The 17,316-nt window shown below is 35.0% G+C and overlaps 1 protein-coding gene across 1 annotated transcript in view; it reads right to left on the bottom strand.

The window, feature by feature from the left end:
• Positions 1-17,316, bottom strand: part of csmd1a (CUB and Sushi multiple domains 1a) — a 406,871-nt gene that overhangs the window by 62,210 nt on the left and 327,345 nt on the right. Inside the window, 6 exon segments of the mRNA XM_073834675.1 lie at positions 1,942-2,058; positions 2,162-2,231; positions 2,357-2,475; positions 10,812-10,916; positions 16,764-16,860; positions 17,004-17,008. Coding sequence (XP_073690776.1) covers positions 1,942-2,058; positions 2,162-2,231; positions 2,357-2,475; positions 10,812-10,916; positions 16,764-16,860; positions 17,004-17,008 — 513 coding nt within the window.

The raw sequence follows: 17,316 nt of genomic DNA on the forward strand, positions 1-17,316 counted from the left end.
AATGTGCAGCTCCAAGCCGACAAGAAATAGCACAGAAAAGATGCCAGTGGGAAATTTTACAATTACACACCATTAACTTTACTTCATCTTTACCAATTCCTTGGTCTTTGTCTCCAATCCGAAGATTTTAACTTAATATTCATTAAATAAAAGAAGATAGTTGGATGATACGACAACAAAAGAATCAAACAAGTCGGCCGTTTTCACTGAAAGCATGCGTCGCTCTGAGACGCCTTGGGCAACTCTTTTAAAGATTAGCTTTATTGTCATTCTGATGCAGTGCTATCCTCTAACTGCACTTAACTCTACCTATTCAGACTGTCCTAAAAGCTATAATCAGCACCCGCAAAGCCATCTGTGTGTCTTATTCAAATGATTGTAGCCTGTTAACAGTGAAAGCTAATGCATTTTTGCTACACAGCGCAAACATGATGGTTCTTACTCTTGCTTGTGCAGCGGCTGCTTGATAAGGCAGAAAATTGCTTTTGGATATCTCAATGTTACATTGTTTTCTTTCAAGTTAGAGGGGGTTGGAGAATAAATAGTTGCGCTCCAGGATAAGTGTGAATGGCTTTTTTAAATGACATGCAATTACCTTGTTAACATCTGGAATGGTTCTTTTGTTCTCAACTCATTTGAACTGTGAGGCGGGAGAAAGCAAATGGGCTACAACTAAATGACTTCAGAGAGTTGGATCGACTGCTCAAACAACATCTTAAAAGTTTAGATAAATGAAACCAAATAACACCCCTGTGTCAAGTGGCAAAACATCAAATGGAAAGGAAGTATCTTTTTATGTCTAATGGTATTCAGCGTGATGCTGTCCATTTCTGGGTATCTATCTTGGAAAACAAACACCTAATGTGTGAGTTTACTCATGCAATAAATTCAATGGGCATCATTTATGAAAAACAAGTGATTTTCTGTTTAATGTTCGAAAACCATTTAGTTGCACTGAGTTTTAAACAAAAGCAAGTTGTAATCAAATACTGACATTTTAACTATTATTTCCTGATCAAAGAAATATAAATGCTTAGTACGGTCTGTAATGACAAATCTGCATTTATTTATTTTTTTCTATTTAACCAGGTCATTACATAAATAAGTTAGCTTATGTTTGCTAAAATTAGGTTTTCTTCTTGGTGGAAAAACGTCCCAATTTTGCAGCTGTGGTTGAGCTCTTATGCCACTGAAAAATTTAAAGTCAACCTGAAATGCAGTACTCTACAGAGAATAAGCGGTTCGGAGAATGGATGAAAGGATATTTATAAGCCATTTTACCTACTGCTACTACTGTAAAGTGACGTATTTCTCTAGGTACAAGAAATAAAAAAATAAAATATAAAAAAAGAGCACGATTTGATTTTATCTATCTGAATGGATTTTTATTTTATTTTTTTATTTTTTTACAATTGTATGTTTAATATTTTTTCACAAAGGCATAGTCCACACAAAAAGAAATGTTGTCATCATTTATTCACCCTCAAAGTATTCCAAACCTCTATGCGTTTCTTTCTTCTTTTGAACACAAAAGGAGATAATTTGGAGAACATTGGTACCAAACGGTCGCTGGTAGCCATTGACTTCCTAAGTATGGAAGTATGGAAAATACTATCAAAGTTAACAGCTTCTATTTTGGTATCCTCTTTTGTGTTTAGCTGTTTAAAAAACAGTTTGGAACACCGCGAGGATGAGTAATAACAACATTTTTATTTTTGGGTGAACTATACCTTCAAGAAAATAAACAGGTTATATTTTAAATTCATGTTTACTTTTACGTCAGTAGATTTGCTATTTTCAGTTAGTTCCCCCTTAACACTAGTCGTACTGCATCAGCACACTGCAGGGTGCAAAATAAAGGGAAAGACTTCTTGAGAGAAAACATTTGAAGCTGTAACCTCCAGACAGCCGATTCAGTACTATAGCTCTCGGTGCACCCACCATATCCAACAGGAAGCACGATTCTCCAGGTGCAGTCCAAGTTTCCAGGGTAGTTCCCAGGGAAACCCGGGCTCAGGACCACATTGCTCATATCGTACAGGGTCCCGCCGCACTTTGCTTAAGAAACATAAGGAGACATAATAGAGAATGACCAGGGTGTTTGACTATTAAAATATATGAAAAAAAAAACATTCCATCTGATTAATATGGAAAAACATACCGATACAGAGTGGAGGGGGGTAATTCCAGCGTCGCACGGTTCCTGGCATACACGTTATGTGAGAATGTCCCTGGAAAACGAGATCACATGATAAAGCAGCTTCTCCTTTTTTTTTTTTTTTTGCACTTTTCTAGCCGTATGCAGGTGCAGCATGTTGTATTTGTGTGTCAGGGCTGCAGATAATCAGCAACTTACCTGAAGAACGTACCCCGGCTCACAGCTGAATGACACAACCTCGTTCACCATGTACCTGTCTCCATTCTTGATGCCATTGGCCGGGATCACAGGCTCCGGGCATGTCGTCAGTCCCACAGCTAAATGGGTCAGAGAAGGCATTAAGACATGTTCTTAATACAGATTCAGCATGTTGCACCACAGCTCTCATAAAGGGCTAAAATTATAGTGTCAGGTATTCCTAATCATCTGAACGCATGTGCTCATTGTAATTTTATGCTGTCTTTTATCCACTCGATTTCAGTGAGTAAATTCGGGACCGTAATAGACTGTGCCATGGTGTTGCCATGGCAACGGCTGTGGTGTGGTCCACGAGAGAGTGCTTTCTGCATTCCTCTTGTGGAGATATGCCGCACGATGGGTGGCATTGTGCTTTTGTGACAGTGGTGTTCGCTTTTTTAGTGATTTTTGGAAAAATCACTCATAGTGTACTTTTTTTTTTATCAAGCTGTACTGCAAAAATACATATACAAAGATAAAAACACAAAGATAAAACACAGTTATATCTAAAGAGAATCATACTGCACCAAATAATGAGATAGATAGATAGATAGATAGATAGATAGATAGATAGATAGATAGATAGATAGATAGATAGATAGATAGATAGATAGATAGATAGATAGATAGATAGATAGATAGATAGATAGATAGATAGATAGATAGATAGATAGATAGATAGATAGATAGATAGATAGATAGATAGATAGATAGATAGAAAGATATATCAGTCCACTTGTGGTACTTCTTACAGCAAGTGTCATGCCGGACACCCAAATCCAGTATCCAGTAGTATTAATAGAGATAGCATCTATTTGAAAATTTGCGTCGCCGTTTTCGGACATGTAAGCTCCAGATCGTTCTGCACTCATGAAACCACCTGAGAGTGCCTCACCTCGGCCGGATCTTCTAGAATTTACCACTGGCTCTGTAGTGGTTAAACATAAGATATAATTCATTTTGGGTCTCATTAATCTATTATTTGTTCCAGAGAAAATCCTTTTGGCAAAATCTCATCATGTTTATATAAATTCAGTGCTGTATATCAGAGTGCTGCCTGTGTAATTTTGACTGAATTGCCTAGCAATTTTTATGATAAATGTTGTTGTTGTTAAATATCATTATTAAATAAATAATATTTTAGATAAATAATAGTGGTATCTAATATTGTATTTTATATGAATAATACTAGTTGTCACAGAGTGATCCTGTGACTGTGACACTATGAACTTATGCACACCCTTACCTCATGAGTATACATACAGCATATCACTCTACACGGTCTAAATGCCGGCACTGATAACATCTGAATTGGACTGTTGTAAGGTGTTTGTGTTAGTCTGGATCAGAGTATTGTGTGGTTATTGTTTATGGTTTAAGTATAGTGTTGTGTGTTTTTGTTTTGTTTATGTTGTAGAGGTGTTATGTTTTATGTATTGTTAGAGCATATAAATGCTCTAAATAATAGATATCTGTGATACAGGAAGGGGAGGGGCCATAACTATAAGATGGCTGCCAGAGCTCAATAGAGAAGGGGTGGTGTGTGGTGCAACACGTGGCTCCGGCCTTTTGTTTGAATGCCCTCACAGTTGCAGTGAGAGGTGTTGCTATAGTGCAGTTTTGTTTTTGTTTGTGGTTTCAGTTTTGTTTTCCGTTCTATTCTGTTGCTTGTTTGATTTCACCTCTGCACTTGTAAATAAAATCCACTTCTCACTGCAAAGTCCTGTTGTGCGGATCATAATTGGATCAACCGCTCGGCGATCCCTAACACTAGTATTTAATAATAGTGTTTAATATTAAGAAACAGTGTGTGTGTTCGTGATGGTGATTTTAGTTAAATTGTTCCGCTATTAGATGGCAACAAGAGACTGTTTTTACGAGTCAGCAGTAAAGACTTTTACATTGAAAAAATGAACGCAGTCATAAGCGAAAATTATTTTTATTTTCAACATCAGTTTAACGCAGCTAACAAATACACTGAGCAGCACTGTCTTCAAAAATCACCTTTAACAGATGAAAGGATATTAACGTTACGGCAAAGATAGCGCTTTCCTCAGCGGACGTTCAAACTAATCGTGAATATGGGATTGATCTGATAAATAAATGCTGTATCAGATGCAGGTAATCACGATCGCTCAGTCCATCTCTCTTTTATAATACTCTACAATACGGTGAGCTTTTCATGCAGCAATACAATAAGCTTTCAATGAAGTAGCTCAGCATTTGTTCATTACTAGTTTTAAAGTGACGTTCTAGAAATCAGAGGCTTGGGCTCAGCTGTTAAACTGTTAATAAACTGTAAATCCGTGGTGAAAGGAAGTAGTTCTGCACAAAAGAGGGCTTCTGAAGATGGTCCGTTTTTATTTTATGCATGTACACACTCGTGCCATCGAACTGTTGTAAAAACACAATTATCTCACGAGCAGACGTGAGATATGGCTGTATATTGGCACGCTGTAATATATCTCACGTCTACTCATGTGATATTGTGTTTATACAACAGTTCAATGGCACGAGTAAATGTGTAAATACATAAGAAACATCTATCTATCTATCTATCTATCTATCTATCTATCTATCTATCTATCTATCTATCTATCTATCTATCTATCTATCTATCTATCTATCTATCTATCTATCTATCTATCTATCTATATATCTATCTATCTTTTAGACAAACTGAACAAAACGGGTTCAAACTGGAAAGCATTTTTTTTAGATCAACATTTAAATGCATTTTAAAACAAATTACACAATCGTTTCACTGTTTTCATTGTAATGCTGCAGCAGAATTTATAAACGTGTACTGTGGGGTCTCTCAGAGGATGTACTATGAAACCGGGCAGGGAAAGGGCTTATGTTCTGAGAGCTGAGCCAAAGATGACAGCTCAAAGCTGATGGCAATGCTGCAAAATAAAGCAGTTTGCCAAGACCCTCTCTTTCTCACACCATTTCATCTTTATTCATAGCCCTCCAGTAAGTCAGAGTCAACATGATTCTCAAATTTTCAACAAAGCTAATGTTGCAACATATATTAATCTGAGTGGCATGTGATGCTCCTGAAATGAAAAGGCAAAGTCCCTTTTAGCACTAGAGTTTTTTTTTTAGTCCAGTTCTATTTCAGTAAATAAATTAAGTTGCATTTGATGTTTCTGGGTTAAAGTCATATGTAACAGCATTTAGCTAAAGGAAATAATAATATGTAATGTTATTTACATACATTGAGAAAGTGAAATGACCCTGCAATTTATTTAAAGTGCATTTTAATACAGGTTTAAACTAAAATCAATGCAATTTAAACCTGTTTTGTTGTGAATGTCTAAAAATAATCTTTAAATAACAAATTAAAGGAAACAACATTGTTTAAGTATACTTAGGCGTAACACCAGAGTGTTGATGTGGAAAACACATGGCAGGTACCACCACTGAATAAAGAATAATAAAAGGTAATTGCCAGTTATCTCTCACAATTCTGACTTTTTTTCATGCAATTGTGAGTTTACATCTCGAAATTCTGGCATTTTGTCTCGGAATCATGCGGAAGAAACTTGCAATTTTATGTTAGAAAATCAGAATTGCTACAATTCTAAGAAATAAAGTCAAAGTTACGAGATATAAACTCACAATTCACACAATCTTCTAAGAATTGTGTAATATAAATTCACAATCTTGAGTTACACAGTCAGAATTGCGAGTTTGTATCTAGCAATTTTGAGGGTTTTTTTCTCGCAGTTACGCATTTATATCTTGCAATTCTGACTTTTTTACCTCAGAACTGTGAGATATAAATTAGCAATTGTGAGTTATAATGTCCAATTCTGAGGGGGAAAATATATATATTTATTTTAAAATTGTGATTAAATTGTTTATATCTCAAAATTATGTTTGTTTTTTCTCGCAACTCTGAGCTTATATCACGCAATTCTAAAAAAAAAAAAGAAGTCACAATTACCATTTTGTATTTTTTATTCAGTGGCAGAAACATGGTTCCATAGTTTAGAACATAAAAAAGCTAATTATGTATGACATCAAGAGAAAAGTGTATGTCTTTATTTATAGTAAGCAAATTAAACATTGACGGTAACACTTTATAATAACGTTCAGTTGTAAGTAATTTATAAGTGGTTAGTTAATGATAAAATATTGATTTACAAAACATTCATGAATGTTTAATAAATGATATGCTAACAATTTGTGTATGTTTTGTTAGTTCATTTACAAGTAATTTACAAGCAATTAGTTAATGATGAACTAATCATTTACAAAACATGACTATGCATTCATAAATGATTAATAAGTGATATGTTAGTATTTTTAACTATGTTTTGCAGATTAAGTTATAAATAATTTACAAGTGATTAGATAATGATGGACTAATATTTACAAAACATGATTATACGTTTACAAATGATTATTAAGTAATATGCTAACAATTTACCAATCTGTCCTAATTTATCTAAAAAAAATAGCATATTATGAAATAATCAAACAGATCCTTAGTAAGTGGTTAATATATCATTTGTCACTTAAAAATAATTAAAATATCAGTCATTTACATTTTTATCCTTCTCTGAAGATCGCAGCATGAATAAATCATTTACAAATCTTTCTGCATCCCCTAATCTAAAGTGTAAACAATTCATCAGTTGTAAATGTTTGACTCATTATTCAAAGGTCTTTCCCCCAGTGTGTATACCCACATGATACACACACAACCTGGAACCGGCAGGTTTGTAAAACATTTACAACTGATGAGTAGTTTACACTTTAGATTAGGGGATGCAGAAAGTGTTGTAAATGTCTTGTATACACCAGATCATTTTAACATGTAAGAAAGATCTACAAATGATGTGTAACACATTTACAAATGATGAATTGTTTACACGTTAGAACATTTTTTTTTTCATATCAACTTAAATTTTGGAATAACTTATTTAGATGTAAGGCTTCGAATTAATATTAAATTTAGGATAAAACCTGTTGTGTAAAATATGTAAAATATGTATTTTATATAAAATATAATACAAATTGCACAGTGTATTTTCTTTACAGTAAATTTAAACTTCTGTAATTTGTTAATACTGCTAATATTACTAATATTACTTTTTTTTCCGCTTCTGCAATAATCTGCTGATTGTTTTCTTAACAAAAAAAAGTCACCTACCTTACATCTGTATTTCAAAGTGTTCATGAATTACAACAATTTAAGTTTGGATAGTGCACTTTCAAGCCTATTTTAAAAAATGGGGGGTGACAATTTTTTTACTATTTACTAAGGATCTGTTTGATTATTTTATTATATGCTATTTTTAAGATAATTTACGACAGATTGGTAAATTGTTAGCATATTACTTAAAATAAAATTAACATATCATTTATTAATAATTTATAAACACATAGTCATGTTTTGTAAATAATTTGTTTATCATTAACTAATTACTTTTAAATTAACTTGTAACTGACTAATAAATTAATTCACAAAACATACACAAATTGTTAGCATATCACTTACTAATCATTTGTGAATGTTTTGCAAATGATTATTTCATCATTAACTAATCACTTATAAAAGACTTACAACTGAACGTTATTATAAAGTGTTACCTAAAATTCAGTTGTAAAAATACAATACAATAGATTTTAACTCACATTAATTAACATATTGGCTGATATCTAAAGAACATATACTAATTAATTATAGTCTTTATAATAAATAATCATTTTAATGTGTATGAATGTTTTTGTCTAAGTATTAATACATATTTTTCATTAATATTAAATCAAAATGTAAGGTTTGAACCAAAACCATTATTGCGATTTAAGCAAAAACTGTGGTCACTAAAAATCTGTTTACTTCCAGATCATCAAGTCATTTCTGTCTCATTTATGGTGATGTCTCAGTGGAGTTGTTACCGTTGCAGGTAGTCTACTTCCAACCAGTTTGACTTGCAGACTGGTTTTAAACATTAAACAGATTTTATGAAATATAGTCACCTTCACAGAGTCATCAGCCAATTATGGCTCAATGGAGGCCCTGCTTCTTCTCATGTAACTTTCACCTGTATTGTGTTGTTACACCAACATACACATTCACATCATGCTTCCCAAGCTTGAAGAGAACATTATGACCTTGAGGGATAAATAGATGATTTTACATCTGCTGGTGTCGCTGTTGGACAGTGTTACTTAAAATGATTTATTTACACTTTGTGTTTGATGCGTATTTCTTTTCCCTCATTTCTGTACAGTTATTTTCTCATCCGCTTTTTTGGAAGATGCGCTTGACAGCTTTTCCTCCACAGAGAAAATGCCCCTGATTAATCCGCTGGAACACATACAGTAAAAAAGGCAGAGCACAAGAAGGGAAAGAGTAATAAAGAGAGTCATAGAAAGAAAAAGAAAAGGGGAGCTTATCTTATAACTCAGCCTAGGGTCAAAATGCCCCAAACTCACAGAACTCCACATCGCACTTATCTGTGTTTACTAACCAGCAAGATGAGGATAAGTGATTCACTTCATTTGCTGAGGCTGCTTCCACTGTATCAGAACAGTTAGAGTGCTTAATGCTGTTTCTGATGGAGTTTAATTAGTTTGGCTTTACAAAGTCAGCATACTGTTATTTAAACCTTTTATGAGACCAAAATTTTCAAATGTAGCATCTAGTGCTTTCAGATGATCAAACTTTCCATCTATCTATCTATGTGACTTTTTACATGTAACATTACTGCAAGCACTGCGCCCTAACCAACCCTTTCACAGATGAGAGAAAGAAAAATGGATAAATTGGGCTATCCCACTGAGAACACTGCCCTCGCAAATGAACAAATGGGACAGAAAGTATATTGGTATGGTGGTTTATATGAGGCTTGGTCTGAGCACACTAAAAGGTCACAGTCTGAAAGACTTGCAAACACACACACACACACACACACACACACACACACACACACACACACACACACACACACACACACACACACACACACACACACACACACACACACACACACGTTGGGTTTACATGTTTTATGGGGACATTCCTTAGGCGTAATGGTTTTTATACTGTACAAACCGTACTTTCTATCGCCCTACACCTACCCTACACCTAAACCTAGCCCTCACAGGAGATTCTGCACACTTTTACTTCCTCAAAAAAACTCATTGTGCATGATTTATAAGCCTTTTTCCTCATGGGGACCTAAGAAATGTCCCCACAAGGTCAAAATCTACTGGTATTCCTATCCTTGTGGGGACATTTGGTCCCCACAACGTGATGAATACCAGGTACACACACACACACACACACACACACACACACACACACACACACACACACACACACACACACACACTTAATGTTAGTAGAAAAATACTGGCACTACTGGAACTCAGGGTTAATTCAGACCAAGTCTAAATGGACATTCACATGCAAAATCTCATTGCCCCCCCTCATTGGTGAGCTTGAGAGGAACTGACTTCATACATCCACAAAAAATTACAGCCAGCTGGTTAAAAGTCACTGCAAGAATAGCTCAAGTGAATGCAAATATATAAGTAATATGCACGCATTTGTCAGTATCTAAATACTAAAAATAAAAACTAACTTTTCCAGTTATATTTTAGTTCTGAATTTTAAATTGCAAACGTAATTATTCACAGCTGTCCATACAAAAGTGATCTGCAAAATCCATTTAATATTGTATTATGTGAGAACAGAAAAGGTTCTAAGCTGTCATTTTATTGATTTTTAAACACTCACTCCTGCTGTTCAGTTAATAAGAAATTTTAATTTTAAAATGGTAACAATTTTGTTATGTGTTTTTGTCATGTTTATTTATTTTTTTACATTTGTTCAAACTCCCTGCTAATGCCAATGACCTGATAATTTGAATGAGATGTTTTAGTCTGGAAGATATATATATATATATATAATATATAAAAAATATAAAATATATAAAATGTGAAGTTCTGAAAACTACTTATCTATTGGAAGGAAATTTAAGTAAGTGTACAGTATAGACCAGCATAGATGACACTGAAAAAAAGGTATGATTGAAAATATATTTAGAACATAGCTTTTTTTTTTTTTTTCCATTTTTATGAACCATGCAAGGTTAAACTGGATCCCTATTGTTTTCCAATTTTCTTCGTGCTGGTATCGCCAAACACAGACGCTGCGGCCGAGCAAATAATGAGAGCTGGTGTGTGCGGTCTTCTGCCTTTACCTGGCAGCAGAGCGGCGAAAGGACAAAAAAATACAGCTCAGTGTGTGTGCCCGTTATGTGTACGTGTGTGTTTGTGTCCCCACCATGTGTGTGTGGCGGTGAAATGTAGCGGCAAGTCTTGCTCTGGACTGTTACCAAGGGCAGAGGGTTCAGGATAATGAAAGCACCATAGTGACATGTTCTATACTCACTTTTGTACTCAAGGTGAAATCCAGCCGCGACAACACTGATATCTGTATGGAAGTGCAGGTAAAGCTGGTTGGAGGTGCTGTTCAACAAGGCTGGAGCCGTTGTACCTGGAAGATAACACCAGAAAGGGGCCTGAGCAGGAAAAGGGCTGGAGTTATCACACACACGGACAGCATGTTCTCATTCCAACACTCACACACACACTAGCTAAATGATGAGTGTGTGCACACATGCAGGAACAAAAGGGCAACGAGAGGTAAGCAGCTGTTAATCACGGCGGGCGTATCGCTCTTGTGAAAGACTCGCCCGTTTTGGACATCGGCCAAATGAAACGGAGTCAAGTAAAAAGGGACGGCAAAAAGGAAATGTTTGACAGGCGCTAGTCATTGAAGTGTGTCGCTATCCTTCTGAGCTCTTGGGGGAACTTTCATCACAGCTCAGAGGGAAGAGTCACTTATCATCAGACTAAAAAGCAAAACAGCTACTGCCACTCTGGATTCAAAGCAGAGGATTTTCCTTCTGCTTATACATATATGGACAGAACTAATATAGAGTGTGACATCTTTAATATGTGGAGAAAATGTCATGAATACAACATAACATCCTTAAAGTCAACATGAAACAGTGCTGCAGTGCTACTTCCATAATCTGACATATTTCTGAGTAAAACGGGAGAGAAAAACTGTTGGTCAGGGCTTGATTTTATCCTTGGAATTGGTTGGATTGTGAAAAATGAGCCATGTACCAGAATGTATTTTTTTGACAGATATTATTTTTGAAAATGTTTCTTTGCACCAAAATAGTTATAATGTTCTACCCTTTCCCTTACATACAGAATTTAACAGGCTGTATCATTAAGACATTCCTGCCAAGTTGCCGAATACTGAACAGGCACTGATAAGTAAATGTGGGCGGACATGTGTTAAAGAAATGTTCTGGGTTCAATACAAGTTGTGCTCCACTGACATGTGGCCTGATCTCAATTACCACACAAATAAGTCATCCCTCAGTTTAAAAAAATAAAATAAAATAATAATAATCTAAATCACTTATAGTGGAAGTTTATGTAACAAAGCACTGGTCCAGGTAAAATGATAAAAGACATACAGTTTGGTAAGAATTGCAACAAGACCGTCAGTGAAGATGGATATTGAGCAGCTCCTGTGTTTAGTATTGTTACAAACATCTGGATGGTACTGGTTAGGTAGGCTAAGCTATTTGTCAGAGAGTGTATCTGTATAATTCAGCCTATCTGCCATATTTTTCTGCACTGATTGAGTGCAGACAATGTGGATTTTGAATGTTTATGACAATTTCATTTCAAATTAGAACAGGCGTTCAAGCTTGAAAATAAATAAATAAAAAAGCATTAAAAAACAATGAGCAATACATTTGTTACATTATTTAATAGTCTTTGTTAATGTTAATTAATAAAACACAAATGTTTTTTGTTAGTAGCTAGTCCATTAAATAATATTAACAGATGCAACTTTTGATTTTAAAGGGGTCATATGATGCAGTTTCTTGTTTTCCTTTGCTTTGGAGTGTTACAAGCTGTTTGTGCATAGATAAGATCTGTAAAGTACCAAAGCTTAAAGTCTTAAACCCAAAGAGATATTTCTTATAAAAGTTAAGACTCAGCAACGCCTTCCTAAAATGGCTCGTTCAAACACGCCCCCACTTGTCCATATCATGACGTGAGTAGATTAGCGTAACACCACTCATATGTATATGTAAAGAAAGAAGGTGTAACTTTTACCGGCTGTAGTATTGTTGCAGTCGCCATGTTGTGGAGTCGCAGTGTGTTTCATTGAGACAGCGAAAATGCTTTGTTTAGCCTTCCAAATAAGGACTCAACTAGAAATCAGTGATTAAGTTATATTTACAACACTGTTCCGGAACCTGGGACTGTTTACTGAACCTGGGAGAGCAGCATACAATGCCAGCTGTACACAAAGGGTTAAGGCTATAAAGTGGGTCAATTCCAACATTGCAAGGACAGTCTACACTTCTGACTGAAGGCCTGAAAGTACATTTTCATATTTAAAGAATTTGCTATTGACTATTCAAATGCGAGTTTTGAGTAGTGTAGAGTAGTGCTTGTTGTTTCTCGTTCAATGATCGAAAATGCAGACATGGTGTTTCAGAACAGCGGGGCAGAGAGGAGAAACAATAATGTAAAGTATGTGGAAAATAATATGTTTTTTGAACCGCATAAACACGCCTAACACCAAAAACACAAACTAATGCTCTTTTTAGCAACGTCATATGACCCCTTTAATGACATTTTGAAATGAACATTAACTAAGATGAATAACTGTTTGGAATATTTTTCCTTGCTAATATATGTGAACTAATGTATTTAACTAGCGTTAACAAATGAAACTTTATTGCAATGCATTACTTTCTCACTTGAGGCAACATTACAGACTGCAAGTGGAAACCAATGCATTTAAAGAATGCAATTTATAATGTTAAAAGACTGACAACTGTATCTCACAACACTACGGTAATACATGAAGTTGAGCTCTGGCACAAAAATGAACATTTCTGCAATGCATCACATCAGAATCTAAGATCTCAGGTTTCTGCAGGCTTCCCAGCTTCTTTTCTCCTTTGAGCTTATTTGCTTTTACCCATATTCTTTTTATCTCCCTGTGGGAATGAAGGTACAATTCAAATACTGTGTAAAAGTAAATAAGGTTGGAGTAAACAAGAGTGTAAAAAGAATCAACAAATACTGTTTATAGTATTCAGTGCCTTAGTACGCCGCCGCATAGCGACTCGGGATGAATGCTTAAATACACCCACATAGCCATGGTATGTGCTTAGAGAACTGTTTAGTTTGAGAAGAAAGATTTCTTTCAAATTCACATCTGTAGCGTTTATTCATACATGGCTTGTTTACATCTTTACACAAATGCCCAAAAATGGTGTCATGCAGTTGCCAGGAAATGGTTCTCAGGGATCTTTTGCATTTAAAACATCCTGCCATTCCGACTGCTAATATTCTAGTCGATCCGAAGTCCAAGTACATTAGACTGATGACCGAAGCCTGAAAAATGCTCCTTTGCGCTTGAATGATTTGACTAATAATTTTTGGATGAAGTTTGACAGCTCCATAGAGCTCATCCACAGTGTCCAGCTATTCAGCAGTCTATCATCTCTATTAGGGACAAGGCAATCTAGAGAGGATCTTAAAACGCTCAGACGAGACTCGGATGAGGTTAAATAGACTTTGCCAGACAGAATATGTTACACTTACAGTACTGAATCACATTGGATGCCAAATAGGACAAGGAGTGATGCATTCTCACAGATTAGGGGGATTTGAGAAGAAGGATTCTTTGTGAAATCCATGCCCACGATTGGAAAACCGCTACAGAGCGATATTCCTTCTAAGCCGAGCACTGATGTTGCTCCCGCACAGATGGGGAAAAAAAAAAATTTCGAGCAGAAGGCAGACTCAAAAATGTGTGGGGTAAAAGCGAGATGAACAGGCAGCATTTGAACTGGAGTCCAACCACATGTCCATTTATTTTCAGTATGTAACTGAAGCTGTGGGAGATGCTGAATGGAAATGTGAAGCACCGATTAGTTTGTGACATGAGCAAGACAACAGAACTGAAACTACAATACACAAAAACAAACAAACAATAAAATGCATGGAATGAATTAAAATTATTAGCAATTAATTAATTCCATACAAGTAATGTGATTAAATATAACAATCATATTTATAATAATTATTTTGATTATATATGTGTGTGTGTATGTATATAAAATCAATCTTCAGTAAAACATAATCCTTTAGAAATAATTTAAGTATGCTGATTTGGTGCTAAATTATTATCAAGTATTATTGGTGCTCAATTATTAATAAAGTTATTAATATTGTCAATGTTCAAAACAGTTTTTGGTGCTTAATATTTTTTGTGGAAACCATGATACAACTTTTTTTCTGGGAATTGTTTGATGAATAGAAAGTGGAACAGAACAGCATTTATTTTAAAAGGCAATAATATTTTACAATATTCCTGTTATAACTGTTTTTTGTTTGTTTGTTTGTTTGATTGTTTGTTATTGTTTTGTTTACATAAATGCCACCTTGGTGGGCATAAGAGACTTATTTAAAAAAATAAAAAAATAAAAACAAAACATTACAGATTCAATTTATGCCTATGTCCTTTCAGCCAAAAGGGATTGGGACCATTGCTGATTTTTGTCAAATAAAAAGCCTCTTTAAGGGAAATAGTGATTATAGTCTGATCTCAAACATTTGTCATCTCTAGAATCATAACGTGCAGCCAGAATTAGGTAAATAATGGCAGTGATATATTTTAAAGACACACACACACACATGCAAAAATGCATGCAGTTGTAATTAAATTGGTATTTGTTGAGCCGCAATTAATCCCGAATGATGAAAAGTGTGGGGAGACAGAAACACAAAACATATCTGACAGTTTAATTAAGGGTATTATCCTAATGGATTTGTGACTAGAGGAAGAATGAAACGGCCGATTGTGATGGGCAAGTGTGCGGGGGATATAAAAGGCGAACACGCAGGCGACAGGAGAGCAAAGAGTGCATTCTAATGGGCAGCCAAACACCATGCCTAATGACACTGGCTCCTGATTCCCTGCCATGTCTTACCAATGCTCACAAATGACTCCGGGCTTGTATAATTTGGACCATTGAGATCTAAATGAGGGGAAATTACCGTTTTATCATCAAATTCAATCATAGACTGGCGTCAGGTGTCTCGGGAGACCGGGTGGAGATGGTTTAGCATTTAAAGAGCTTCTCGGCTTTTGAGAATATGGCTTGGGGAAGGTGAGGAGTGCTAGACAGTGTGAAGTGCCACTGAACACATGCCTTAGAGCAGACGGAGCTCCCTGGCTGGGTGACCTTTCACCAGCATGCTAGTGTGGCACAGAGGCGGAGTTCATTACAGCCGTGTTGAAAGTGTAGCTAGAGGCCTGGCCATGATTCTGTCTACTGGGAGAGTCCCCAAAAAGGTTAAGCCTTCTCTCTCAAAGGAAGATCTTGCCCCCTTTTCTTGATCCTGCTGTGCGACTTTTAAAAAAATATATACATGTATTTTTTAATATTATTTTGTGATGTAATTTATTTTGTTCGGCCTTTATCTAATATGTCTTTATTAGATTTTTTTGCTCTGTTTAAATAGTATTACATACTTTGCGTTTTTAGGTTAACATTCATATGAATGTTTAAGGGAAATCTTAGGTCATGTAACTGGTCATTATTTCTGTTTTTCACTCATTTTAATCATCCTTTTGTCTTCAACGGTTAATTTTAAATGCTGGTGATTTTTACATATTTACATATGTAGCCTCTCAATTGTACTAAATACATATACATTTTCCAAAAGTATTGCATGCCAGTTATGAATTACTACTTCTACTACTACTAAAAATAATTTTAAATATTGCTTTCCTGTAAAGTTATAGAAAGCTAAATTGTACACATTAAAATGTAAGCAGTAATGCTGGCATTTATAATACTCATAACATTCAATCGTTCAATTTTAAACATTCAGCTTTTTGGTCCAGAACATTGTGATAATGAATTGGGATGGAATAAATGTGGCTGGTGTTTTTCCAACTGGAACCCAAAAGGGTGTAAGAACTGATATTGTTAATCAACCAAATGTAAAATGAGGGCATTCATCTGTTATGTAAGGGATGGCACATGGACAGCCTTCCAGGACTGGAGCTAATTTCAGCACTTCCAAGAATCCAGGGGCATAAAACCAGTGGTGGGGATTGGCTCTCAGTTTTATTACAATATGAAACTGTAATGAGCTATAAAGAACTACATGATATGCAAATGAGCTTTAGGAGAACTTCTGTAAATCAAATGCTGAATCACTTCAACAGACTATTATTGAAATAAGCAATTAAAAGGGGATTAATAAAGACAATACGAACCTGAAAAGCTCCCAAGCTTCGGAGCTGTCATATCGCCACCATCATATATTTCTAACGAGTCCCAGTTATGCTCGGTGGCAAAGCTCATGACTTGAATCTGCCAAGAAATTGGAGACACATCATGAAAAGACACAATTCTGCACAATGAAAATTAATCCACATAATGGCCATATGCTATACTTACATGCCAAGGTTTCTTTAATCAAAAACAGTAATTTTGTTTTATGCAGTTTGTACTACTGTACCTTAAACACATCAATATGTAAATAAATTTAGGTGGATAGGTGTTTCTATTTTTATTTTATATATAGTGTACTTCAGCAAAAAAAAAAAAAAAAAATAAATAAATAAATAAATAAATAAATATATATATATATATATATATATATATATATATATACATATATATATATATATATATATATATATATATATATATATAATTTGTCTTATTTAGTACAAGATGTTCTAAAAATATGTCAGTCTACAGTATCAGTGAATGAAGTATCAATGGAGAAGTTCTAAGATTCATTGCACTGCTTTTATTTAAATT

Source organism: Garra rufa, chromosome 2, assembly GCF_049309525.1.
Source record: "Garra rufa chromosome 2, GarRuf1.0, whole genome shotgun sequence".
NCBI lineage: Eukaryota > Metazoa > Chordata > Actinopteri > Cypriniformes > Cyprinidae > Garra > Garra rufa.